This window comes from Cucurbita maxima, unplaced genomic scaffold (assembly GCF_002738345.1).
Source record: "Cucurbita maxima cultivar Rimu unplaced genomic scaffold, Cmax_1.0 Cma_Scf00013, whole genome shotgun sequence".
NCBI classification, from domain to species: domain Eukaryota; kingdom Viridiplantae; phylum Streptophyta; class Magnoliopsida; order Cucurbitales; family Cucurbitaceae; genus Cucurbita; species Cucurbita maxima.
Genome location: NW_019272029.1, coordinates 840,478 through 865,810, shown reverse-complemented (window position 1 = coordinate 865,810; position 25,333 = coordinate 840,478). Strand labels below are relative to the sequence as shown.

The 25,333-nt window shown below is 38.1% G+C and overlaps 5 protein-coding genes and 1 pseudogene across 10 annotated transcripts; 3 read left to right on the top strand and 3 right to left on the bottom strand.

Annotated features, from left to right (window-relative positions):
• Positions 1-647: 647 nt before the first annotated feature.
• LOC111488010 (ureide permease 2-like) lies at positions 648-5,717 on the top strand. Of its 6 annotated transcripts, none has more exons than XM_023135572.1 (8): positions 648-779; positions 2,558-2,816; positions 2,998-3,136; positions 3,232-3,406; positions 4,357-4,388; positions 4,507-4,595; positions 4,670-5,044; positions 5,275-5,717. In XM_023135572.1, the coding sequence occupies exons 2-8, from the start codon at positions 2,580-2,582 to the stop codon at positions 5,431-5,433; spliced, it is 1,206 nt and encodes a 401-aa protein (XP_022991340.1). In that variant the 5' UTR covers positions 648-779; positions 2,558-2,579; the 3' UTR covers positions 5,434-5,717. The 6 variants fall into 6 exon arrangements, with proteins under 6 accessions (XP_022991340.1, XP_022991335.1, XP_022991338.1 ...); XM_023135567.1 differs by having other exon boundaries at positions 4,504-4,595; XM_023135570.1 differs by lacking the exon at positions 648-779 and adding an exon at positions 789-904 and having other exon boundaries at positions 4,504-4,595.
• An 850-nt stretch (positions 5,718-6,567) lies between these two features.
• LOC111488012 (membrane protein of ER body 2-like) lies at positions 6,568-8,584 on the bottom strand. Its single transcript, XM_023135573.1, has 4 exons — positions 8,493-8,584; positions 8,173-8,349; positions 8,025-8,086; positions 6,568-7,951 (listed from the first exon to the last, which is right to left on the bottom strand). Exons 2-4 carry the CDS (start codon positions 8,336-8,338, stop codon positions 7,415-7,417), a joined length of 765 nt encoding a protein of 254 aa, XP_022991341.1. The 5' UTR covers positions 8,339-8,349; positions 8,493-8,584; the 3' UTR covers positions 6,568-7,414.
• Positions 8,585-11,235: 2,651 nt separating this feature from the next.
• LOC111488011 lies at positions 11,236-18,052 on the bottom strand (annotated as a pseudogene).
• LOC111488291 (membrane protein of ER body 1-like) lies at positions 13,811-15,781 on the top strand. Its single transcript, XM_023135990.1, has 5 exons — positions 13,811-13,874; positions 13,973-14,011; positions 14,126-14,617; positions 15,108-15,187; positions 15,284-15,781. Exons 1-5 carry the CDS (start codon positions 13,811-13,813, stop codon positions 15,779-15,781), a joined length of 1,173 nt encoding a protein of 390 aa, XP_022991758.1.
• Positions 18,053-18,683: 631 nt separating the features above from the next.
• Positions 18,684-21,955, top strand: LOC111488224 (GTP cyclohydrolase 1-like). The gene is made up of 2 exons (XM_023135914.1): positions 18,684-19,431; positions 20,415-21,955. The coding sequence occupies exons 1-2, from the start codon at positions 19,230-19,232 to the stop codon at positions 21,617-21,619; spliced, it is 1,407 nt and encodes a 468-aa protein (XP_022991682.1). The 5' UTR covers positions 18,684-19,229; the 3' UTR covers positions 21,620-21,955.
• A 19-nt stretch (positions 21,956-21,974) lies between these two features.
• LOC111488225 lies at positions 21,975-25,035 on the bottom strand. Its single transcript, XM_023135916.1, has 9 exons — positions 24,914-25,035; positions 24,711-24,771; positions 24,372-24,602; positions 23,935-24,116; positions 23,669-23,843; positions 23,063-23,271; positions 22,762-22,887; positions 22,489-22,592; positions 21,975-22,345 (listed from the first exon to the last, which is right to left on the bottom strand). The coding sequence occupies exons 1-9, from the start codon at positions 24,966-24,968 to the stop codon at positions 22,169-22,171; spliced, it is 1,320 nt and encodes a 439-aa protein (XP_022991684.1). The 5' UTR covers positions 24,969-25,035; the 3' UTR covers positions 21,975-22,168.
• Positions 25,036-25,333: the final 298 nt, after the last annotated feature.

The window sequence follows — 25,333 nt, the reverse complement described above, 5'->3', positions numbered from 1 at the left end:
TGACTCGAATCCTCATTATTCTTACAATTTTAAAACGTGTCTACTAGAGAGAGATTGTCAAAATTTAGTGTAACTTATTGCTAGTTTAAATTAATTATCGTGTTTACTACATGAGATTCTCAGAATTCAATGCAACTTATTGCTAATTTTAATTAGATATGAAATATAGATGAGATATTCACCCTCCGTTAATATTTAAAAAATATATTAGTTATGAAATATATTTAATATTTTTTCTTTATTATAATTTAATTAGTAGTACATTTTATTTTATTTTCAAGATTGAGTTAGTTTTTAGTAAAATTAGTCGGTGACTTGTATCTTATTTAACTATGGAACTTTTGATCTCAATTCTATTAGTCCTATTTTCAGATCTGTTCACACCTTTTGAGTCTAGTAGATATTGTGTCAGAGATTTCCACACTCTTATAAGAAATTGTTTCGTTTCTGTACGAGTGTGATTAATTTCTATATTTTAAGTATGAAAATATAGTTTTTAAAATTTTAAATTCAAACAGAAAAATCATATCTTAAACAATAAGAAGCCAATAAAACGACGAGTGCTTATTGTATCAGAGTTGTACTTTTAATTAAATGGGAACGGAATCTTTGACGATTGTGTGTAAACTGCAAACACTGATATCAATAGAATCATCCTTTTAGATACCAATTTGTAGTCATGTGCGTGGACTTCCATTCCCAACGGCGATTCATAATCATCTTCCTAGCTTACTGGCGTCCTCAATAGATTTTGCCCTTTACTTCTCTCCCATCGATTGGTTCGTTTCTTACCCGTTTTTTAGTGTGAGAGATTCAATATTTCTCTGTTTCTGAACTGTGATCTTCAACTTGGAATTTTGGCTTGATCTTGTTTTGTTTTCTTGCTACCATCTTGCTTATTTGAGTTATGATTCGACCTGTAAACGTAACTTGTTTTGTTTTGTTTGTATAGTTGTACGGATTTGAACTTCCGACTTATGGTCGAGATTATCTTTTAAACACTTGAGTTATGCTCGGATTGTTATTTGGGTTATTTGTTTTTTGAGTTCAAAAGTATATCGAAGTAGAGATTTGTAGTTGAGAACGACGTTGGAGTTGTTCGAGTTGTATGTGTTAAGATTATAGCTAGTGTAAGTCATGATCAGACTCTTTTTTTCAGTAGGATTGGATTTACTTTGATAGAACTTGATGAACAGGGAGTAATACTTTCCAACTTTTTGTGAACCTTGCTTCTTGTTTAACTTTTGCTGTTTTTTTTTCTTGGAGGAAGTGATTGATATTGAAAAAAGTTTTAGTTTGTCAGTCAACCAACTAATCCCTTCGTGAATTTTTTGTAGTATAGTGTGAGATTTCATGTTGGTTAGAAAGGGGAACGAAATATTGCTTATAAGGGTGTGGAAATCTCTCCCTAGCAGATGTGTTTTAAAACTGTGAAACTGACGGCGATACGTAACGCGCCAAAGCAGACAATATTCGTTAGCGGTGGGCTTGGGCTGTTACAAATGGTATTTAGAGCCAGAGACCAGGCGATGTGCCAACGAGGACGTTGGCGCCCAAGAGGGGTGGATTGTGAGATCTCACATCGGTTGGAGAGAGGAACGAAACATTCCTTATGAGGGTGTGGAAACCTCTCACTAACAGATGCGTTTTAAAACTTTGAGGGGAAGCCCAGAAGGAAAAATTTAAAGAGGACAATATTTACTAGCGGTGGGCTTTGGCTGTTACAAATGGTATCAGAGCTAGACACCAAACGATGTGTCAGCGAGGACGTTGGTCCCCAAAGAGGGTGGATTGTGAAATCTCACATCAGTTGGAAAGGGGAACAAAACATTCCTTATAAGAGTTTGAAAACCTCTCCCTAACATACGCGTTTAAAAAATTCAAGGGGCCCTAGAAGGAAAAACCCAAAGAGGAAAATTCTACTAGCGGTGGGCTTGGACGGTTACAAATGGTATCAGAGCCAGACACTGGGTGATGTGCTAGCGAGGACATTCGTCCCCCAAGGGGGGTGGATTGTGAGATCCCACATCAGTTGGAGAGGGGAACGAAACATTCCTTATAAGGGTGTGAAAACCTATTCCTAATAGACGCATTTAAAAACCTTGAGGGGAACCACAGAAGGAAAAGCTCAAAGAGGATAATATTGCTAGCGGTGGACTTGGGCTGTTACAAATGGCATCAGAGCCAGACACGGGGCAATGTGCTAGTGAGGACGATGACCCCAAGGGGATGGATTTTGAGATCCCACGTTAGTTGGAGAGGGGAACGAAACATTCCTTATAAGGGTGTGGAAACCTCACCCCAACAAACACGTTTAAAAAATCTTAAGGGGAACCCCAGAAGAAAAAGCCTAAAGAGGTGGGCTTGAGCGGTTACGTATAGTGTTAGTGTGGTAATTTAGAATCCTCCCTTGTGTCTCAAAACTACGACGCCTCATCGACCTATGCTCACATTGCCATTTAGACATCTTTAACTTTTAGGTGAAAGTTATAACACAAGAACTCGTTGAGTTATATTTAGATTGAGATTATAACGATCTGTGATTGACTATGTGCAGGATTTGTTTGGAGGTTATAAAGATGTATGTGGTGGAGAGTAAAGAAGGTGCTATAGCATGTATGGTGTTAGCACTCTTGTTCTTGGGAACATGGCCTGCACTTTTGACTCTCCTTGAACGACGAGGGCGCCTTCCTCAGCACACATATCTTGATTACTCCATAACCAACTTATTAGCTGCTGTAATCATTGCCGTAACTTTTGGTGAGATTGGAAACAGCTCTAATGATCATCCAAATTTTATCCAACAGCTTTCTCAGGTTAATTTCTTTACCCTTAAACCTTTCATCGTATAGTATTTTGACCCTATAATGATGTAGTTTCGAGTATGTATACCGTTAATAAGAGCACGATTTCAAGTCATTTAAGGACCAAAGTGAACGAACTTGAAAGTTTAGGGACCTTAATAGGTTTATAATGTTAAAACTTTGTTATATGCAGGATAATTGGAGTTCTGTCATGTTTGCTATGGCAGGTGGTATTGTTCTAAGCCTTGGAAATCTTTCAACTCAGTATGCTTGGGCTTTTGTTGGTTTGTCAGTGACAGAAGTGATCACTTCAAGTATAACAGTTGTTATAGGTCCATTTCTCTTTATATATCTTTCAAATGAATGAATCAAACCCATCAATGTTGAATATGGTACTAAACAATATGTACACTGCTTCTTGTAATAGGTACAACATTGAACTACTTTCTTGATGACAAAATCAATAAAGCTCAGATACTTTTCCCTGGTGTTGCTTGCTTTTTGATTGCTGTTTGTCTTGGCTCTGCTGTTCACTCATCCAACGCAGCTGATAACAAAGCAAAACTCGAAACTTTGTCGGTTGATACGAACAAAGGATCTAAGTATGTTTTCGTAGTTTTGTTGAGCTTATGATCTTGTTCATTTTATATAGTGTGAGGTCCTACATTGGTTGGAGAGGGGAATGGAACATTCCTTATATGGTTGTGGAAACCTCTACCCTAGCGGACGTATTTTGAAACTGTGAGGCTGATTAAGATATGTAATAAGCCAGAATGGACAATATTTCTGGTGGTGGGTTTGAGCTGTTACGAATGGTATTAGATACCGAGTGGTGTGCTAGCGAGGACGTTGAGCCCTTAAGGGGATGGATTGTGAGATCTCATGTCGGTTGGAGAGAGTAACAAAACATTCATTATAAGGTTGTGGAAACCTCTCCCTAGTGGACGCGTTTTAAAACCGTGAGGCTGATGGTGATATGTAACAGGCCAAAACGAACAATATTTGCTTGCGATGGGCTTGGGCTGTTACAAATGATATCAGAGCTAGACACCGAGTGGTGTGCCAGCGAGGACGCTGGATCCTTAAAGAGGTGGATTGTGAGATCCCATATCAGTTGGAGAGGGGACGAAACCTTTCTTATAAGGTTGTGGAAACTTCTCTCTAGTGGACGCGTTTTAAAACCGTGAGACTGATGTCAATATGTAAAGAGCCGAAGCGGACAATATTTGCTAATGGTGGGCTTGGATCGTTACAAATGGTATCAGAGTTAGACACTGAGTGGTGTGCTAGCGAGGACGCTGGGCTCCTAAGGGGGTGGGTTGTGTGATTCCACGTTGATTGGAGAGGGGAACAAAATATTCCTTATAAGGTTGTGAAAACCTCTCCCTAGCGGACACGTTTTAATACCATGAGACTGACGGTGATACGTAACGAGCCAAAGCGGACAATATTTGTTAGCAGTGAGCTTAGGTCGTTACACATAGTTTGTTCGTTTTTTAATAGAAATATTAATCGATTTATATGTCTGTTTGATAATATCCATTTTTGACAGCACAACTGATGTTCCTCCCAAGTCAAGCCAGGGTAAATCTTTTAATTTAGAGCTTCATGATAGCTTTTTCAGTCATCCTTCTGTAATGAACAATAGAAGTTTGTGGCTTTCTGTGTTATAAATTTGACATCTATATGGTTGAATCAGCAGACTTGGAAAGTGCTGATTATTCTTCATTGAAGCCAAAAGCTGGGACTGCAGATTTTCTTGTTCAACTTGAGAATAGAAGATCCATTAAGGTATGTAATGATTCAAAGGGAAATAAATGTGATTCAAATAACATGTTCTAAATTATACAAATTCAAACTCGCAGGTGTTTGGAAAGAGCACAGTAATTGGATTGTTCATAACTTTCTTTGCTGGTGTTTGCTTTTCTCTCTTCTCACCGGCATTCAATTTGGCAACAAACGATCAATGGCACACTCTAAAGGATGGCGTTCCGCACTTGGTGGTCTACACTGCGTTCTTCTACTTCTCGGTCTCTTGTTTCGTCATAGCCATCGTTCTCAACGTCGTCTTCCTTTACCGCCCTGTACTTAACTCGCCAAAAACAACATTCAAGGCATATGTGAATGACTGGAATGGTAGAGGATGGGCCTTCTTGGCTGGATTCTTGTGTGGCTTTGGCAATGGTCTGCAGTTTATGGGTGGTCAAGCTGCTGGTTATGCAGCAGCAGATGCTGTGCAGGTCACTTCTTTGCTCCAAATGCTTTACTTTCAAGATTTTTGGTTCAGTCCTTTCAAAACATTCATCCATCTTAAACCTGTAATGTAAAGTGATAAAGTGCAGTGAGTGTAGTGTCGTGTTGAACCTGTGAATATATTGTTTTCAACCTGAATTTAGTTCAACTAGCCAAGAAATACAGATCCTTGAAAATGTCATTTATATTGTGTTTGGATTTCTAATGGTTGTTTCAGGCGCTTCCACTCGTAAGCACGTTTTGGGGAATCCTTCTATTTGGAGAATACCGTAGATCGTCGAAGAAAACATATGCTTTGCTAATCAGCATGTTGTTAATGTTCATGGTGGCTGTTGGGGTCCTAATGGCTTCTTCAGGACATAGAACTGAAAGTTGATATTGCAAAAGCGTAGAAGAACTGTACAAAATGAAAGCACATCTTCAAAACTCACAAGGAAATTATCACAGCCTTAGATACCATACTAAAACAAAAGCCTCATGATAGTTGTAGAATAATTCAGTAATAGAAGGCAATCGAGGCAATCACTGTTGTTCAAAATGTGGAAATTGTTCCTCTGTAGAATGTAATAATATTTCAGAAACTGTGTAATAAAGTGTATAGTTTTCACACAAATGGGATTGGTTTTCTCTATCTTGGAATGAAAGAGATCTGACTCGTAATTGTTGTACCGTAATGCCATAACCAAAAATGTTATGATACCCAATTGCGGTAGTGGAAGCGGAAGCAAAAGCGATCGCACTCACACACCCACAAATAGAAATCAAACAAAGAGACACAAAGATTTACGAGTTTCAGAGAGAATAAATTCTCTTACACCTACGAAGGTAGGCAATCACTATAACCAAAGTGCTTACAATTGTACCTCTCAAACTCTCACACAACAAAGTCTCTCAACAAAGTTTTCCCAATTGCCTTTAGGCAAATATAAAATGGCAATGACTCCACACCTCAAAATAATGCTAGACAACTTACCAACTTGCCATAATAATGACTTAAGCCAAGCCAAACGTAAAAGCCCCACACTGAGACACCAGAAAGGCCACAAAAACTCCACGTTTCCCTTCTGCAGTGAGGTTGCTGCAAACAACTCAGACGAAGATCAGTCAATTGATAAACAATCAGAAAGAATTAGGGAGATAAGAGATGAAGTTCACGCACAACACAGAATTAAAGTGATTCTGAAAGAAAGGCCTGCATCCACTGAGAAGGGAGGGGGGAGCTGAAGCTTTTATTCATATAGAAAAAATTAAGGAGATTACTAGAATTCAAAAGGTATACTTACTCTCTAACTCTCGAGAATTATTGTCAATCAATCTTCTCCTCTGTAGCTTTTGGCAGCCGCTTCTGATTTCTTTAATACTAACCCTTTTCAAGTAAGGCAAACCCAACAGTAGCTGTAACTTATGCTTTGTGAGCATATCAGAGGCAGTATAGAAAGTATGAATCTTAATATTCATGTACATAGAAGTATGAAACCATAAGTGAGAGCTATAGAAACACAGAGGAAGATAGACAATATTGAATGCATTTTCCTTCATGAATTTTATATTGGTGCTGACCCCTTTATGTACATTGAGAGAACAAGCAAATAAGGTAAAAGCATTTATTTGGCAAGATTACAACAACATTATTTACAATTTAAGGCATAAAATATGACCACGGATAATATGTAGAACACTTCATAACATGCCTCCTCAAACTGAAGACTGGGTAGAGGTCAGAAGTTTGTCCCGAGAAGACAAGAAGATTTGGATGACAACAGCTTGGCGAGAAAATCAACAAATTGATCTTTGGAAGATATAAAGTGAACAAAAATGTTCTTGTGAACAACCTTGTCACGATCAAAATGGAAGATATAAATGGCAGTAACACTGGTTTTTTTGCAAGTAAAATTGACATTGTCACACCATAGCGGGGGAGGAGGCTGTCAAAGGAACAAGAAAATCACAATGGAACTGCCGCAACCAAAAGAGATCAGCAGTTACAGTACCAACAAGCGATATTTCGGCAGAGTGTGGATGAGCAGGAAATGGTGTGTTGGTTGTTGGCAAACCAGGATATAGACTGGAGCCAAGAAAAGCAATAAAACCATATGTAGAACGACAATTCAGATGTATCACCAACCTGACAGAGTTACAAAAGGGTTGTGAGAGACAAATCTTCTCAACTAAACATAATACCAGGTTGCTTGATCCACAAAGAAAAGAAAAAAAGAAGAATTGTGGGATGATCATGAATTGACCTACTCTATTGATTACAAAGGCAATGTCGAGTCGGGTAAATGTGAGATATTGAAGTAAACCGACAAGCTGGCGATAAAGAATTGCATCATTGAATAAAGGTGCAGAACTGGGTGTTAAATAACATAGCAATTCCAGTTAAGATATCCCATTTCTTTAACTACTGAACCAGCATAGAAGTTGGTCAAAGACTTATGTATAACCATATTCTGCAGAAACCAAAGCAAAATGATGAAGTGGGTGTGCTGAGTTTCACAAGTCCCACAGAAGTTCCTCTGCAAGGTGCCAAACATGTAACCTACTAGATATGATATGCCAAAGGCCCCAACTCTCACTGAAACATCTACGGCTGCAGTTTTGACATAAACTAGCCTATTTCTTGGCTTTTGATTAATGTGAGCTTTCTGGACAGCAAGAAGTGCAGTGCATGAAAGGGAAGCTCCTGCAGCCACAATGATTTTGAGGTTTTTGTTTCTAATCTTGAGGGATGAGAGTGCATAAACCAGTGGTGGCACTAACCCAAAAAACAAGAAAGATAAGTAGGCGATGATAAAACAGAGAAGACGATACATTTTTTCCTTCAATACTTCTTTGTAGTTATTCCCGTCCACTTCAATTCTAGGTATTTTTCTCTTCTTCTGCAATCTTGATACCTGTACATTTACTTCATACGTTTCACTATATCAAAAAATTTGAAAACCCAAAAGACAAAAGGTAAATGCTTACATCATGTCTAATAACAAAGAGTCCAGCTAGCAAATTTGTCAATGCCAAAGCTACTATATTTCCTGCAAGAATCCCAATCCAAGATCAACTAGAGATCGACAAATCATTATTTAAGAAAAAGGGAAATAGAGGAAATGAAAACCATTACCATCAGAAATCTTTGCAGTCATTGCTGCAGTTACAATAGCTAAACTTGTAATTGATTCCATTAAACCACCAAGAACTATATATCTACGAATTTCCCACCTTCTTCTAACTCTAGTGCTTGGTTCATATGGAGGGATCATGATAGCTAAGCATTCTTGATGGGGCATTGCTTCACCAGCTTACAACGGAATAGAAAAGATGAGTGAAAAAAAAGTTTATATGACAGAGTGGTATTAATCTCAACCCATTATCAAACAATTCCAAAACTAAAACACATAAATTCATCATATAATTTTGACACGTTTTTTACGTCAAACTCACGTATGCCATGAGTGGGTGGTGTTGAAGTTTGTATAAGAGCCGTGGATGATGTTGAATCTTGTAGAAGAGCTGTGGCTGGTTCTGGAGAATGGTGAGTTCACGTTTTTGTCATCATTGTTGCAAGTAGGACAACATATGATCCCCGAATTGAGAATCTTATAAGAAAGTTCATAACACTTTTCTGGAACGTCTTCCAAGTTTGCAGATGATTCTTCAACATTTTCTAAATTCAATACTCTTTGAATCACATCGTTGATACAGTTCTCGCACTTGGAACAATATATGTCATATGATTTTATTAAATTATGTGCTTTTTTGAGGAATTCTTTTTCTTCAACAATACTGTCGAATGATTTAGTAGCTTCAGATGGGGAGAGGAATGAGGAAGCTGAGTCATAAAAAAGATTATTATTAAATTAGTATTTTGACCAAGTCCACAAAATACAGACCATCAATTATCAATTGGATCGTTAGTCAATTATAGGTCAAAGTGTTTTTACCTTTTTAATGATGCGAGAGAAGTGAAGAGGAAAAGTCAGAAGAATCTGAAAAACGATCCCTCTTCATCGGAGAAAATTTGCACCTTCGAGATAGCTCATCAGAGCCTCTCCAGAAAACTGGCATGAATTTTGGTAAAAAACCAAAAACTTCTTTTGAAAATTTTTCTTTATTCAGTTACATATTTTGGATGATTTTGAGTCGAGCAAATTTGGACAACTTTAATTAAACAAAAACATATGCAAAAATAATCAAAACACAGGTTTTAAGGTAGAAGACAATGTCGACTTTGGTGTTAGACTGTTGACTGGTTTAGCTGGACCGAGTCCGATTTCTTACTTTGGTCCAATTGAACCAGATTGAGTAATTAACTCTTATTTCTCCTTGACATTAATTTTTTTTTCTTATTCTAGGGCCTAATTAAAAGAAATTGGAGGATTTTAACGAGAAAAAGGGCTTAAATAGGTAGGCCATAAGTAGCTTATTGGAGTTTCGTTTGTGAAGTTTTTTTTCTCATAGAACATGCATGAACATGGTCTATTATCTCAAACTCAAGTACTATATGGTCGTATTGATGGAAATTAAGCCTATTAAGCGTGTTAATTGGCTATTAGTGTGTGATCACTCGGTTTTTGGTAATTTATTTTATTGATTGTTGGTGGAATTATGGAATTAATAGCATAGTATGTGCTTTGTTATGCTTACTATTGTACCCTAGCTGTAATTCATGACTGTGGGCCTCTTTAATAGGTCACAATGTGGGGTCTATTAGGGGTTAGCCAACCAATCCCTGATAGTGAAGTTGTCTTGAGGGATAGGGATGAGGTAGTATTGTGTAGTTGGAGAGGCACGGGGTCACTCCCCTTTGTAATTATATTATTAGTACAATGTGAGGAGTCTTAAAGGATTGTCGGTTAACCTTATAAACCATTTGAGTAGATGAGGTTTGCATTGGTATACTGAGTTGGCTGTGCATCGGGCCATACCCTAGATGAACGTGTACTACAGTACCATTAGGTTATTATATGAAGATTGTTCAAAGGATCTCCAACTATCTTTGACAATGAACGTGTTCAGAAGAGCAGATCTCAAGTTACTATGATTATATGGGAATCATTAGAGAATAGGCAACTAGTTCTCTTTGTCTACCAAGACAAAGAGACACATATGTCCTAGAGTTGGATGACGGTGGAGGTCGTGCCTCACCTTATCGTGATCCGATTGGCAACAGGGAAATGATTGAGAGCATTTATATTATTTTAAGAAGAGAAAGAATGGAAAAACCAAAAACAAAATGAAAATGCATGGTTAGTATTAGAAATTATAGAGTAAGTTCAAACCTGGGGTGGTTAGAGGTGGTTGGAGGAATTGTTCTGGCAATGTTGTATTTGAAGCGACTAAAATATTGGTCTTCTATCTCCAGCAACTGTTTTCTAGCATTGACTGCTTGAATACATATACCAAAATTAATAAAGACTGGAACTGAGACCATATTATAATTGAAAAAGTGGAATAAAGTTTACCTATCTTTTCATATGCATATGCATCTCTCTCTTGTGGGTCGAGAACTTTTTGTAGCAGGCAATAACAATCACTTTCCAAGTTTATCATTTTTACTCTAAGAGAATCTGTAGATCCACAAAATAAAATTTCATTTCCAAGCTTAACTTACATGATGTTTGTAGTACTTTCTCCCAGACGTACTCCAAATGAATTTGGTCGACATCAAATGAAGTGTATGTGTTGGCATGGTTCTTGGTGGTCTCTCTTCTAATACCCAAAAATATTCATCTTCCACCCTTAAATATTGTTCTCTCAAATTTACTGCCAAATAAATTTAACAAATGAATTGAATTGAATACAATTATCCCATGATTAAAATAAAAGTCGTGAACTACTAGTGTTACTCATCCTTTCCAGTGTATATTTTTTGTAGTCGATGTTGATGGTGTCATCCCCCAAATTTGGTTGCATTTCTTGTTCTTTCCACAAAGAAATTGCATTCATAGATTCTGTACAAGTGTGTAATACTATATTAATCACCATTTAAAATGGGCATATTAAATATTTATATATATAATTCAAAAAAGAAGATAGGTTGTAAACAAATAACATTATTTTTTGGCCTCACACACTTACCTGCCCGTTCAAGTACATCCATAGAGTATCGTGAAAGTATATCATCCGAGTACGTCGCCCCAGCTAGCAAGGACCAAAGATATTCACCTTCTAACTTCATCATTTCTCTTCATAATTACTGTAAATCATTCATTGTTAGTAAGGTTTTGTTTTCGTGATTCACTTATACTACACCTCTTTATTATTTGAGGTTGTCTTGATTTAGAATATATATCTTAATCAACCCAACTTAGCTCATAGTTTCAATAGTTCATCAATTTTTATCAATATACTTTTAGCTCATAGTTACAATACTTATTTGATTTACTCTTTCACTTACTCATAACTGTTAGGAAATCTTCATCGGAGTACTTGGGAATTACATCATCCACCCCAGATGATGACTGAGAGAGAAGCTTTCCCCTTCGCCTTCGTGAGATTAAACATACTTTTTCTGCATGCTCCAACTCTCTTCTTGTATCAAGTGCAAATTGTATTAATTAGTTACAATCATCAAATAATTAACCAAATTATGCATCCATAAATACTGAAGTAGTAACTAAGTACCTAACTTTCTTAATACATCCTCTTTACTTTTTGAGCATTTCCCTTGCAATATGCCACCATATTCATCCTCCTGCTCTACCAAATGTTTTCTCAAACATACTGCAAATTTTTCATACATTAATCAATCAAATTTGTTTGTTGAATATAGTTAATCCTTAGTGTTCCTCATTGAGTATTTTCTTTTTTTCCCCCTCGTAGTAGACAAAAATAATCTGTAGAGAGAATCTTCAATCTCAATCTACCTGTAAACCATAACGAGAATCAATCAAAGCAGTATTTATATATATATAGTATTTTAATTTAGTATACTGAAACCTTACCAGACACAAGTATGATGGAATGGCTACCATCTGGTGACTGAAATCTCTTTAGGATTAGCAGCAGATTCTTTTCCCTTTCCGGCTTTGTTGTTTCTATATAACATAACATACATCAAATGTTACGGTATAAGCAAATTCTATGTATATTGATTATTCACAGTCGTTACCGATGGATTACCTGTAATTCCGTCCAAACAATTAAGCTCAGTTTCAATTGACGAAAAGCCTTGTGTGATTGGCGCTGCTTCTTTGTGCTTTCTTTCCAGCATGTATTTGATTCCTTCTTCAATTTTTATATCCACGTCCTTTAATTTCAAATAGCTTCTTAGTGCGAGTGAAATAGCATTCCCAACGCAGCATTTTGCTCTCTTATCCTCGACCTTCTTCAGCCTCTCCGACTTCTCTTCGACAATACGTTTTCCTTTCCGGTCATTCTTCCGGCTCTCAACAACGGACTCCTCCACACAACTTTCTACATTTTCCTCCTGTTTTTCTTGTGTGTTCTCCATTGAAACCCTTGGCTGCGGCCTGCCAGATTTTGTTCTCATCTCACAAACTCTCTCTTGAGAAGGTTGTTTGTTAATGGAGTGAGGCCCCTGTCACTTGCTCCGCCCATTATCTACGCTCTATATGAATTCGCCCACATGATTCATTTATTACAAATCCTCCAAATTGGAATACATTTTTTCATAGATTTCTAATTCAATTTTTTTTTACCTTTTCAAAGTTTGAATGTTGCAGCACCTTACCACCATACCATTAGGCATGGCCAAGTCAAATGAATATATATCACAAATTTTGCTTTTGAAAGGTAACCGTATAACCCACCGTCGGTAGATATTATCCATTTTGACCTACTACTGTTATGTACTTCATCAATTTAAAGTGTCTACTCGAGGTTTCCACACCCTTATAATAAATATTTTGTTCTTCTCTTCAACCAATGTGAGGTTTTATAATTCATCCCCATTAGAGGCCAGCATCCTTGTTGGCACACTGTTCAGTGTCGGACTCCAATATCATTTGTAACCGCTCAAGTCCACTACTAGTAGATATTGTCCGTTTTAGCCTGTTACATATCTCCATCAGCCTAATGTGTCTAAGGAGAAGTTTCCACACCCTCTAATAAATACTTTAATCTTCTCTCCAACTAATGTGAGGTCTTATAATTTATTCCCTCGGGGCCAGCGTCTACTAGAAAAAAAAATTCCACACCCTTATAATAAATATTTCGTTCTTCTCTCCAACCCAATGTGCGGTCTCATAATTCATCCTCATTGGGGGGCCAATGTCCTCGCTGGCACACCACCTAGTGTCTGACTCCAATATCATTTGTAACAGCTCAAGCCTACCGCTAGTAGATATTATCTGCTTTGGCCCGTTAAGTATCACCATCAACTTCACAACTTTAAAACTCATCTACTAGGGAGAGGTTTTCATGCCTTTACAATAAATGTTTCGTTCTCCTCTCTAACCAACGTGAAATCTCACATGAAATGAACCAAGTGTCGGTACTGTCGTGATCAAATTATTATTGAGTAATATTGGTTCTTTCAAGTGGGAGGCACAAATTCAACAACTGCCACCTAAGTTTATAAAGAAATGATGAGAAAGAAATAAATTAAGAAAATGAGGGGAGGGAAAGAGATATGAATTGAGAAAGAGGAAAGAAGAAGAAGGAAAAGAGAAGGCAGCCAGAAACAAGTAGTTGTTTGAGAAAGTTCAAACATCCCGTATGCAATAATCACTGAATATGAGTATACATTGACGGAAGCAGTAGCAACCAAAGCTGAAAGTGAAAGACAAATCAAGAAAATGGCACTGGCAGGAGGAGGAGGAGGCTGCCACCAACCTCCCCATACCCACAGGAATATCGGCTGTTCGTTCTGTTCAACTTCTATTACTACTAATTCTTGTATACTTTAGTCCATTCTTTGCTAATTTGATCCATATTTACTGGTTTGATTATTAATACAGGTGTTGCTAACCTCAAAAATGGAATCATTGTTGATGCAGGTATGTATGTAGAAGCCCTTAAAACTTACTTTTTTTTTTATCCATTTCAAGGGTTCTAAGACGACTCATACTTTACCTTTCAGCTAGATCCTAAAGATGAATAGTTCGGTAAAGATCCTAAACATGGACCATTGGGGGAAGATCCTAAACATGAACCGGTAGGGGAAGATCGTACAGATGAACAGTTGGGTGAAGATCCTAAATATGAACCGTTGGGGGAAGATCCTAAACATGAACCGGTAGGGGAAGATCGTACAGATGAACAGTTGGGTGAAGATCCTAAATATGAACCGTTGGGGGAAGATCCTACAGATGAACAGTTAGATGAAGATCCGAAAGATGAACAAATAGGCGAAGATAATACTGAGGAACAATCAAATGAAGTCATTTACACTCATAATGGTGAACAGGAAGTCCTTTGTCAACAAATTTTAGTTGCTTCAACTCCACACGAACTCATTGTTACTGAACCAGAAATTGAAGAACAACAAAGTGCAACTTCAATTAGAACCGAAATTGTGAAAAGTGTGCTGTATGGCGGTTTAACTGAACTGATAGCAAGCTTAGGCATTGTCACATCTTCAGCAAGCACAGGTGCTACCACTGGTAAATTTCTTTCTATTCCTAATCCACCAATAGCAAATATTATAAAAAATGATAGGGAGACATTTCCACACCCTTATAAAAAAGTGCTTCATTCTCTTCTTCAACCGATATGTGATCTCACAATCTACTCCCTTCATAGCCCAACGTCCTTGCTGACACTTGTTCTCTTCTCCAATCAATGAAACCCCAATCCACCCCCCTTCGAGGCCAACATCCTTGCTGGCACACCGCCTCGTGTCCACCCCCTTCGAGGTTCAGCCTCCTCACTAGCACATCGTCTGATATCTGCTTTGATGTCATTTGTAACAGTCTAAGACCACCACTAGCAATTATTGTCCTCTTTCGACTTTCCCTTTCAGACTTCCCCTCAAAGTTTTAAAACGCGTCTGCTAGAGAGAAGTTTCCACACTCTTATAAAGAATGCTACGTTCTCCTTCACAACCGACGTGGGATCTCACACCTTCTACAGTGCTTTTAGTTTAATACACAGACAAACAATCAAATAAAGAAGTCATTGATACTCACAGGAAAAACGGTAGCTCTTTCACTATCAAACTTGATTATTGGACTGTTTGTGATGAGCTATAGAGTGAGTAATTACATTCCCCTCTTCTTACAATGCCAATACCTATTTCTATAGTTCTGAATTCAATGACCAATTTCCAGATATCAAAACACTGGAAAAGCGGCCAGGAAAGTGGACCTGATGAACAAAGAGAGGAAGAAGTGGATAGATATGAACAAGTGTTCGGAGATAGAAAAAACTATCGCCTCCATTTGACAGTGGCTATCCTATCATTCCTGATATTTGGGTTGGTGCCCCCTCTCCTTTATGGCTTCACGTTCCGTAAGCCAGAGGACAAATTTCTCAAGATTCCAACAGTCACAATAGTCTCTGTTCTATGTATTGGATTGCTTGGTGTGGGTAAAGCTTACATTGAGAAGCCAGAAAATTGCCTTGTCTATGTTCATATCATTGGGGGATGCATTGCTGATGCAATTGGGACGTCGGCAGTGACAACTTTAGGAGGTGAGCTGATTCAAAACTATGTTGATCGAGCTGGCTGGTTTGATTTTGAGCCGAACAAAGTTCCAACCTTCTCCTACCAGGCATGGATTTTGGGTATCAGACATGGAGATCCGTTTGAACTTTTTGTTCCTTAAATCTTATAACGGTGTGTTAAAACTGAATATGTAAGCATATTTCTTTCACTTTTGAACTTTGGACTGAAAAATTGAAGCTACTAATCTTCATTGCTTGGGAGTTTCGTATTTCTTTAGTTTTATGATGGAAAAGCAATATAATGGCACGTACTCAATTGCTTTTAAGTATAGTCATTTAGAAACATAGTTTTTAAAGCATAGACTTTTCAATGTGCTCACATTGCTCGAGTTCATAGATTAGGCCACATCATAGCCTATATTGGCCCTAAGTCCACTACGCGAGTTTATTAGAGAGGTTTCATGTAAGTCCACTATGCGAGTTTATTAGAGAGGTTTCATGTGAATCTATTAGGGAGTTGTTCTCCTCTCCAATACAATCCACCCCTTGGGAGTCCAAGGTACGGCTGTGGATCTCTACCGCTCATGACAGGCTCACTACAAGAAACTAACTAGCAAACTTCACAGTCGTCCCCACAGGGTACAATTATAAATCATAAAATATCATAAGCCAGTTCTATGGTTATCCAAACCCCTGAAAATTGAGTCAAGTTCACAATTAGAGGTTAGTTGGCGAACCCCTAATCGTCCCCATATAACCGCATACATCGTGAACATATGACATAGAGACATAGCATAGTGATCTAAACATAGATACCTAGTCATGAATCTCACTTCATAAGATAGTGCATACGCATTTCAGTAAACATACATAATCACATTCAACATGTGTCATCTCAACTCATTCTATGCTCAAACATATATAATCGGGTTCCCATAACATGCTTTATATCATATTAAAGGAATGCTCTCAATTTCAGTCATATCATAACTCAACAGTTCGTTCTTCGATAAGCGTGTATCATAACGTTTAACGTGCTCTTACATACATCTATTCAAACCAACTCATTTCATACTCAAATTTCTATGACATACTTCTCATGTCATACTTTTATATATACTATGAGCATAGCTAAATCCAAGGTTCCGAGGTGCCACTTACTTAGAAAGGAAAGCATGACACTTTTTGTTCGAGTTGGTGTCCTCAGTAGATTCCAAAAATTGCCAGAACTCCTCCAATAGTTCCAGCAATGACATGCAAAGCTGAATAAGTCATCCGCCAGTCCCCAGCAATCACCGATGAAAATCTCCTTCAAAGCACCACCAAGTAATAAACAATGCTTTAGCACTCTTTTTATCCCGTAGTTGACAGTTCTGCAAATGCAACCGCTCAAGAACAGGACAAGGACTCAGATTTCAGAATTTGCAAATTCTCACAAGCAGCAAATTCCTCTCAGCAGATTATCATTACACTAGTGCAATTCAAGTTCTTGCAAGGTCTCACATTCCTCGGCCACACCCAACAATCCCAACTCACTTCCACCAATAAAAGCTAAATCCAAGGCCAATGCTTTCAGCCCTCTATCAATCACCATATTGTCAATAATATTTTCCTCACCAACACCCGGAATAGGCAAAAATCAGGAATCAGCATGCATTGAATGAATCCTATTACTCAACAAGAATACCAGAATTTCTAAAACACATCAAAGATCCAGAGATTAAATCCACACGATTAAGATTTGGAAACCTCAAAATCAACCTACCCGACAAGAGAAAATTCAAATCCATTACCCTGAGCTACCGTACAATACGACCCTACTGATTCAGCCACCGTTTGCAGACAAGAAAGTTGGAGTTCCGCTGAGAATCCGGTAATTTCGTGAGGATCCTAAGAAGAAGCTCATCCGAAAAAAGCAGCGTACGGTCGATTTTGCAGAAATTAGCGATTAAGAGGGGGTTGGTTTTGGAGTTGGATGTGGGAATATGAGAGTCTATACACGAGGATTGAAGTTGCATAGCAACAATAACACTCTAAAGCAATTCGGTGTCCTTCTGCCACACACATCAGACCAACGCAGTGTCCTCTTCTTCCCCGGCGAGTTAGGGTTCGTTTGAGGGCTCGGAACCGAGGAAATGGAGCTTCGTCTTTTAGCTTCAAACAACACCGATTGTGCTCGTCCATGTGCATAACCCATGGCGGTAATGGCGGTAATACTCCTCCCCAAACACCGCTACGTCTAAGCTTTCCAGAATACTCTCTTCTCTGTGTCTATCTTCTTCAATATACCACATTGATCTGCCAACAACAGTTCGAAATCTGCAAATTGGGTTCTTCAAAATTTCTTTAGACAGTGGATATTTGGGCTGCTCTCAGCTCACTGCTCACTGCTCACTGTACCCGCGTCAGCCGTCAGCGTACGGTGGGGGCTGCGAAAAGGCATTTTTCTTTTTCTTTTTTTTAATTATTTTTATTTTTTGGACCATTGATATTACAACCATTCTAGCGGGCTATCCAAACTCTATTACTACATGTAATGCCTAAATTCATCTCTAATAGATATTTTCTGTTTCGATCCGTCAAGCATCGCCCTTAACCTCACGGTTTTAAAACATATCTATTGATAGATTTTCACACCCTTACAAGGAACATTTAGTTCTTCTATCTATCCAAAATGCCAGATCTCACATAGCCTTAAAACAAAATTATCGTCCCTAGAAAAGAGTTCCTACAATAACGAAGGTTGTCCACACAAACTAACCTAAGATCTAAAATTAACCTTTACTTGATATCCGTTCCATTTAACCTATAAACTCATATTTTGTCCTACTTAACCTCATTCAAGATGTAACAACGTTGTATTACTCAAAAAAACATATTAAATTAGGTTGTCACCATTAAATTATGGTTGAGAATGGAAATTTTAATAAATATCCCACTTAACCATGTTAATTTAGGTTGTGACTTCTTGTCAAAACAAATAGACCATAATGATAAAATGGAAAGATTGAATCCTCCAACAATGGGTGGTGGGTGTGTTCTTTTCAAGTCTTGAGATCCAAAAAAAAGCAAAAACCCCAGTGGCCCATCTCATCCTTCAACCATTCAGATTCGGCACACCTTTCACCGATCCCTGCCGCAACCTTTCCTCAATCCTATAACTTCATTCTATGTGGCGCCATTGATCCAGCATTCCCATTCTCTATACCCATTTCCCAACTACAAGATTATCCCTATGAACTGTGGTGCCATTTGTTTCTTACAATTTCCCTAGCACAAGTTCTTACACTACCCATTCGTTCCATTTTCATTTCTTCTACTTGCTTATTAGGGCTTGTTTTCTGTCTCTGTCGCGATTTCCTTATCTGGGTGCATTGTATTTCTCATGCTCATTTGATTTGTAGCCTCGTTTTCGCAAATATAGCAATATTTCGTTGAGGCCCAAGTGGAGTTCATCAAATCTGTTGATACGATGAGTGGGGTTTCCCGTATGTGTCACGAATCTTCCCATATACCCCTGATTTGATCTGGGTGTGGACGGTTTTTGGAGTTGGGTATTGTTTATTTCCCCCCCTCTCTTTGGGATTCGGGAGTTTTTGAAATCCGACAATGGCCGCTTCAGGTGAAGAGCTTTCGGATTTGAAGGTCGAGAATGGAGCGAAACATAGCGGGGTTGAGGATGAACCTGAAACTATTGCTATCATGGATGCCGTGAAAGTTTTGTTGCAGGGTTTAGGGGAAGATATCAATAGAGAGGGCATCAGAAAGACCCCCCTCCGTGTAGCCAAGGCTCTTAGAGAAGGAACAAGAGGTGAGAGTTGCCTTATTATAGTAGAATAAGCCTCATAAAGGTATTTGTTTATAAAGAACTGCCACTATTAGTTGTGCATGTGTGGTCAGGTGAGTTTGGATGTATTTCAAAGTATTTTTATGGAAGCATATATAGCTCACTGTTCTCTTGTTCTTATTGGTTCTTAGTACTTGTTTCTAAAAGCTGTTCTTAGCGGCTAACTGCCAAGTTACCTTAAAGATTCCAAAAACTTCAGACAAATGAAAACTCTTACATTTTTTTTATGAGGAATTTGAGTATTACGCAAGGATGTCATGGGCAGAGTTCCCTCTAATTTCAGGCTTCTAAGACCGTTCAAGCCTCCATCCCCCATCTTTCCCAGCTTCCAGCTTCTTAAAACATTATGTAAAAGATTTGTCGTGTTGAAATGTTTTTGGAGAAAAGTCCCTTGGCTTGATAATGGGTATGTTTTTATACTGGAAAACAGAACTGGAGTCCTATACCATCTCTAATTGAAGCTTCCATCCATCTTGCCCCTGTTTTAGTTTTGTTTTGTTTTTGTTTTTGTGTTTGTTCTTGTTCCTGTTCTGTTTTTCTTCTTGTTCTTTGTTCTTGTTCTATTCTGTTTTGTTTTTGTTTTTGTGCATAGTTGGACATGGGAACACCAGGTTCTTCATCTTGATGCATAGTCTATTTCAGAATTTGTGCTGAGATTATGGTGGCATTGGTTTTTGAGAATTAAGCGCATTTTTTGTCCTTATTTTGTCTCTCTTCTGCTGCATTGAATTTGTTCATGCTGTGTGACTTGACATAAACACCTGGATGGTTTCCATAAATTGAGTTTTGATTCTTAAGAACTTGTAGAATCAGATAATCATAGTCGACAACTTTAAGGAAACAAAAGGAAGGAAAGGATAAGATGGAGCAATTGCCTGGAAACATATGAATTCTGATGTAAAATGAACACTATCATCTCTTCATTCATATACATAATTCTATTTCAGGGTATGGACAAACAGCGAAGGACATTATTGAAAGTGCTTTATTCCCCGAAGCTGGACTGCATAATGGTCTTGGTCAAGCTGGAGGTGCAGGTGGGATTGTGATTGTTCGAGATCTTGACTTCTTCTCATATTGTGAGTCATGTCTGCTTCCATTTCAAGTGAAATGTCATGTGGGTTATGTTCCATCTGGTCAGCAAGTTGTAGGGCTGAGTAAGCTCTCTCGAGTTTCTGACGTGTATGCAAAGCGACTTCAAAAGCCTCAACGTCTAGCTGATCAAATTTGTTCAGCTCTGCAACATGGTATCAACCCAGGAGGTGTTGCTGTTGTACTTCATTGTTTGCACATTCATTTCCCGAGCTTGGAGTCGGTCTTTCTCGACTCGAAATCCTCAGGATGGGTCAAAGTGCAGGTTCAATCTGGTTTGGGAGCTTTCGAAAACCAAGATGCTGATGCCTGGATGGACTTCTTCAGTCTTTTAAAATTTAGAGGCATAGATCTAAGCAAAGCTGGTGCACCAGATTCAAATTCTCAACTTTGGTGCCCATCTCATTTTCCTTCAGCTTCTAAATTCTCAACCAAAATCGAGTCATTAAACCCGAGAATGACCACTGCAGCGACATCAATTTTGAGGTCGTTAGGTGAAGACCCTTCAAGGGAAGAGCTTCTTGGAACACCTGGTCACTTTGTGAACTGGCTAATGAACTTCCAAAACTGTAATGTGGAAATGAAGATGGATATGATGAAGCTCAATGGCTTTGCTAATGGTAGAACTCATTTCGAACACAACGAGAACGGTAACCTCTCCGAGAAAAAAATTCAATCAGAGATGAATTTCTCGTTCTGGTCTCAATGCGAGCACCATTTACTTCCCTTTTATGGCGTCGTGCATATAGGATTCTTAAGAGCTGATGGAGTCACTCACCTTGAGAAATCACTTCTCAACTCAGTAATACATTTCTATGGTTTCAAGCTTCAAGTTCAGGAGAGAATGACCAGGCAGATAGCAGAGACAGTCTCATCATTATTAGGAGCAGACATCGTAGTTGTTGTTGAGGCAAGTCATACCTGTATGATCTCAAGAGGAATTGAGAAGTTCGGTTGCACGACAGCTACAATTGCTGCGCTCGGTCAGTTTTCATCAGATGCAGCTGCAAGAGCCATGTTCTTGCAGAGCATTCCCAAAACTACCATCGGAGAACTGTAAGGACAAGCTTATGATTATGCCTAAGACCCCTTCACAACACAGAAGTTTTGCACAATTTGATCAATAGCGCCATACACATTTGGCTGGAAGGTATAGTTTATGGGTCAGGTCATCCTCCCATTCATATTATATTTAGCTGTTTTAGACCAAAGGGATCCAAAAAGGATACCGTTTATACTTGATTTTGTTGGTCAGGAGCCCAGGAGGGGCAGCTTTCCAACAGATTTCTTGGCCAGTTTTGGTGCAATTTCCTTACTAGGATGTATATCCATGAAACCTTTATGTATTCCTATCATTCCTCATCTTTTGGGCAAAATCTTGCTTACAAACTACCAATCAAAATTCAGAGGCTAAATTTACAGTTTAATATTTTCTATCACTTTTACCTCATATATAAGAAGACAGTACATTGTCTAATAGGATACACAAATCATCACAATATGAACAGTTTTAGCATTATTCCACACTGCACAGTTGGGTGACAATATCATTTACCCACCTATTATTTGTAGCAAAAGAACCTCTGAAGTCCAAGACACTGCCCCTGCTTCAATCTAACCACATATGTCGAATCTCATGCCAAACTATCTCCATACCTTTCGAAACGTTCTTAGGTTCCTGTTGCTCGGGATGATGAACATATACCTGATACAGATAAGCTGAGATGATAACAATCACCATGACGGTTAGAAAGTATGTATTCGCTGATACGGAGGACACGTGATCCTGCAAGTGAGCAATCAACTTTGATTAGTGATCCCTTGGAGAAGTATAATACTGAATTGTTTGATACACGTGCATATTCTGAAGTTAAAAAAGAACAAAATGAAAGACATGAAACTTCGGATAGAACACGAGGCGAAAGAAACCTTGAACACCGTCCAGCTCTTGGGAGAAAGGTTTTTATCAGCATGCTCCAGACAGTAATGTAACATATCAATTATCGTCAACTCCGTGACTGGATCATAACTATCTGCTAGCACAATGGATTACCCTTGTTTGCTATTATTGATTATGAGAAAAAAAAATGGACAAACAATTCTATTGATGTCGAAAGCAGTTTTCAAAAGAACGGGGAAGCGGGATAATAACGAAACCAATGAATCAAATTTCACAAGGAAATATAGGACAGTATACGGTACCTGGGATGTCAAATATTTGTTTCGCGGATGGAATACCTAATAAATTTCCCAAATAGGCACGTACACGAACACGGTCCGCAAAGGAAAGTAGATCTCCATGAGTTATAACAACAACTGGTTTGTCATCTGTGAGAAAAAAGAGAATAAAATTCTAATTTCTCAATAGCATGAAAAAAAATGATCAAGGCATACAACATGCAACCTAAGGAATGTGATCTTAAAAAAATAAATAATGATAATAATCTTCCTGTTACTCTCATAAACATGATATTATAACTAATGATGAGTGGGATAACTTCACCTCCATATGATAAATAAGGGCAATTGAACGCAGTAGTAATCACTGTTTCATAATCTTTCTCTATGTCATCGCCATCCATTGATTTAAGAACTGAAAGCCCATCAACGACGAATATGACAAAATTAATCATTCTGACCGCCCTAGAAAGAGGGAAGTGTTGGCGAGCTTTACAACTCATTCTATTTATTAAACTTGAAGCATCAGATTTCCTGGGAAGTAATTTACACACATGAAGAAAGTGAGTCAGGATTGAATTTAAAACTAATGGGAGATGTAACAGTCCAAGCCCACTGCTAGCAGATATTGTTTGCTTTGGCCCGTTATGTATTGCCGTAAGTCTCACAATTTTAAAACACGTTTATTAGGGAGAGGTCTCCACACCCTTATAAGGAATGTTTCGTTCTCTCTAAACACTGCCCAATGTCTAGCTCTAGTCCAAGGAGGGAACGAAACATTTCTTATAAGGGTGTGAAAATCTCTCCCTAACAAATGTGTTTTAAAACTGTAGGGCTGACGACACGCAATGGGCTAAAGTAGACAATATCTGCTAGCGTGAGCTTGAGCGGTTACAAAAGAAGAAAATGGTCTCAATGTTAAAACTTCAACCTTGCTACAAGTTCTCCATGGTGAACACCCTTGGTCATCCATTGTTTCAACACTTCAATATTTTCAAATGAGTCATCAGACAGACCACGGGTATCGTATAAACAAAAAGATTTCGACTTCCTCAGAATCATATATTCTTGAAGGAAAAAAGTTCCATCTTCACCAGATGAATTACCTACACCGAAAAGATACGACAATTTTTAAGTTCAAATAGGCAACTCCTATTTTCATTTAGAGAACAGCCTCAAATGAATTCAAAGAAATACATGATACTTGAGCTCTTTCGGGCACAAAACGGTCCTCGTCAAACACCTTGCAGATCCTATTTATAAGACTACTTTTACCAGATCCTTTCGGACCAATCAATATAAGCGACATTGTTTGTGGGATATCATAGTCAGACAATTTCATTCCACCTACCTGCTCAATCCATGATCCAGGAGAATAGCTGCCAAATAGAGGCTAGCATGTCAATATGAGCAAAATTTAGTAGCAGTCTTGAAAATTATAAGAGATATAGTACTCATGAACCATCATTAACTTTAATTAGTTCATCTACAACTCAAACAAGGAGTTCACACCGCAATTTGGGCATTACTAGGGATAATAAATTCATTTCTTCTTCATGAGATGTTAGACCTTTACAGTATAAAATTTAATTCCTTCATTCTAACATATTTGAGCTGAAAAGTAATAGAGATACCTCAAAATTTTTCTCTTAGCCTGATTCAAGTTCTCACTACGAATCCGTAATTGATCAGAGCTCTCCAAGATCTCTCTATGTACATTATTTATCCTCCTCCGATATATTTCAACATTCAAAGCAGATGAAGAAAATTGAGATTCAGTCGCATCAAATTCTCCCATGATTACTCCATTTTCCATATCCGCTTCATCATCCTTAGTTTGCATGCTCAAGTTACTGTTGTTACTCCTTTCTCACCAAGAACAATACCCATAATAAGCAACATCATAAAATTAATTGGGTTTTCACTGGAAAAGGAGTGATTGGAACATGAAACAGAGCAATCGAAACGTATACCTGAGAGTGGGCAGTTGAGTAGCAATTTGCGACTGATCATGCTCGAGAGAAGAACCCCCATCTGCAATTGGATATTAAATTAAAGCTGTGACGCAAAATTACTTCGGATAGAAATTAAATAAGCAACAAAAACTTGATGAAGAAACGTGGAAATTAGACGCCAATTTCTTCGATCAAAAGAACAGAAAACTGAAAATACGAACAGAGGTGATCGTGAAGGATGGAAGGAGTAGAAAGCGAAACAGTATCGCCGCCCATGGTTGCGCCAAGAATTAGGGTCGTGGGAGGATAGAGAAGAAAAGTGGGGGCACGTTTTCTTGCGCGCTAAGATTTTGACGTGCTTCAATTACAGTCGAATTACAGTTTTACTGGTTGACCCACAAAATAAATAAATAAATAAATAAATAACCTATAATTTGAATCAAATTTTCGAATTTTAAAAATTTTAACCTAATTTATACCTTAAAAAAAAAATTAACTCAACTTCAAGTTGGTTTAAGATTTCACATTGGTTGGAGCGAAGTGCAAAACATTTTTTAAGAGGGTATAGAAATCTCTCCCTAGTAGACGCGTTTTAAAATCGTGAAATTAACAACGATACGTAACGAGTCAAAGCAGATAAT

Bases quoted from the DNA above. Each gene is read 5' to 3' on its own strand.
- LOC111488010 (XM_023135567.1), top strand. From the start codon at position 2,580: ATGTATGTGGTGGAGAGTAAAGAAGGTGCTATAGCATGTATGGTGTTA. The intron at 4,389-4,503 runs GTAAATCTTTTA...TGGTTGAATCAG, and splicing joins TCCTCCCAAGTCAAGCCAGG to CAGACTTGGAAAGTGCTGAT. The intron at 5,045-5,274 runs GTCACTTCTTTG...TGGTTGTTTCAG, and splicing joins CAGCAGCAGATGCTGTGCAG to GCGCTTCCACTCGTAAGCAC.
- LOC111488012 (XM_023135573.1), bottom strand. From the start codon at position 8,338: ATGCCCCATCAAGAATGCTTAGCTATCATGATCCCTCCATATGAACCA. The intron at 8,087-8,172 runs GTAATGGTTTTC...GGATTCTTGCAG, and splicing joins GACTGCAAAGATTTCTGATG to GAAATATAGTAGCTTTGGCA. The intron at 7,952-8,024 runs GTAAGCATTTAC...GTAAATGTACAG, and splicing joins TCTTTGTTATTAGACATGAT to GTATCAAGATTGCAGAAGAA.
- LOC111488291 (XM_023135990.1), top strand. From the start codon at position 13,811: ATGGCACTGGCAGGAGGAGGAGGAGGCTGCCACCAACCTCCCCATACC. The intron at 14,012-14,125 runs GTATGTATGTAG...AGTTCGGTAAAG, and splicing joins TGGAATCATTGTTGATGCAG to ATCCTAAACATGGACCATTG. The intron at 14,618-15,107 runs GTAAATTTCTTT...TTTAATACACAG, and splicing joins AAGCACAGGTGCTACCACTG to ACAAACAATCAAATAAAGAA.
- LOC111488224 (XM_023135914.1), top strand. From the start codon at position 19,230: ATGGCCGCTTCAGGTGAAGAGCTTTCGGATTTGAAGGTCGAGAATGGA. The intron at 19,432-20,414 runs GTGAGAGTTGCC...ATTCTATTTCAG, and splicing joins TCTTAGAGAAGGAACAAGAG to GGTATGGACAAACAGCGAAG.
- LOC111488225 (XM_023135916.1), bottom strand. From the start codon at position 24,968: ATGGGCGGCGATACTGTTTCGCTTTCTACTCCTTCCATCCTTCACGAT. The intron at 24,603-24,710 runs GTATACGTTTCG...TTGGTGAGAAAG, and splicing joins ACTCAACTGCCCACTCTCAG to GAGTAACAACAGTAACTTGA. The intron at 24,117-24,371 runs GTATCTCTATTA...TCTATTTGGCAG, and splicing joins GCTAAGAGAAAAATTTTGAG to CTATTCTCCTGGATCATGGA.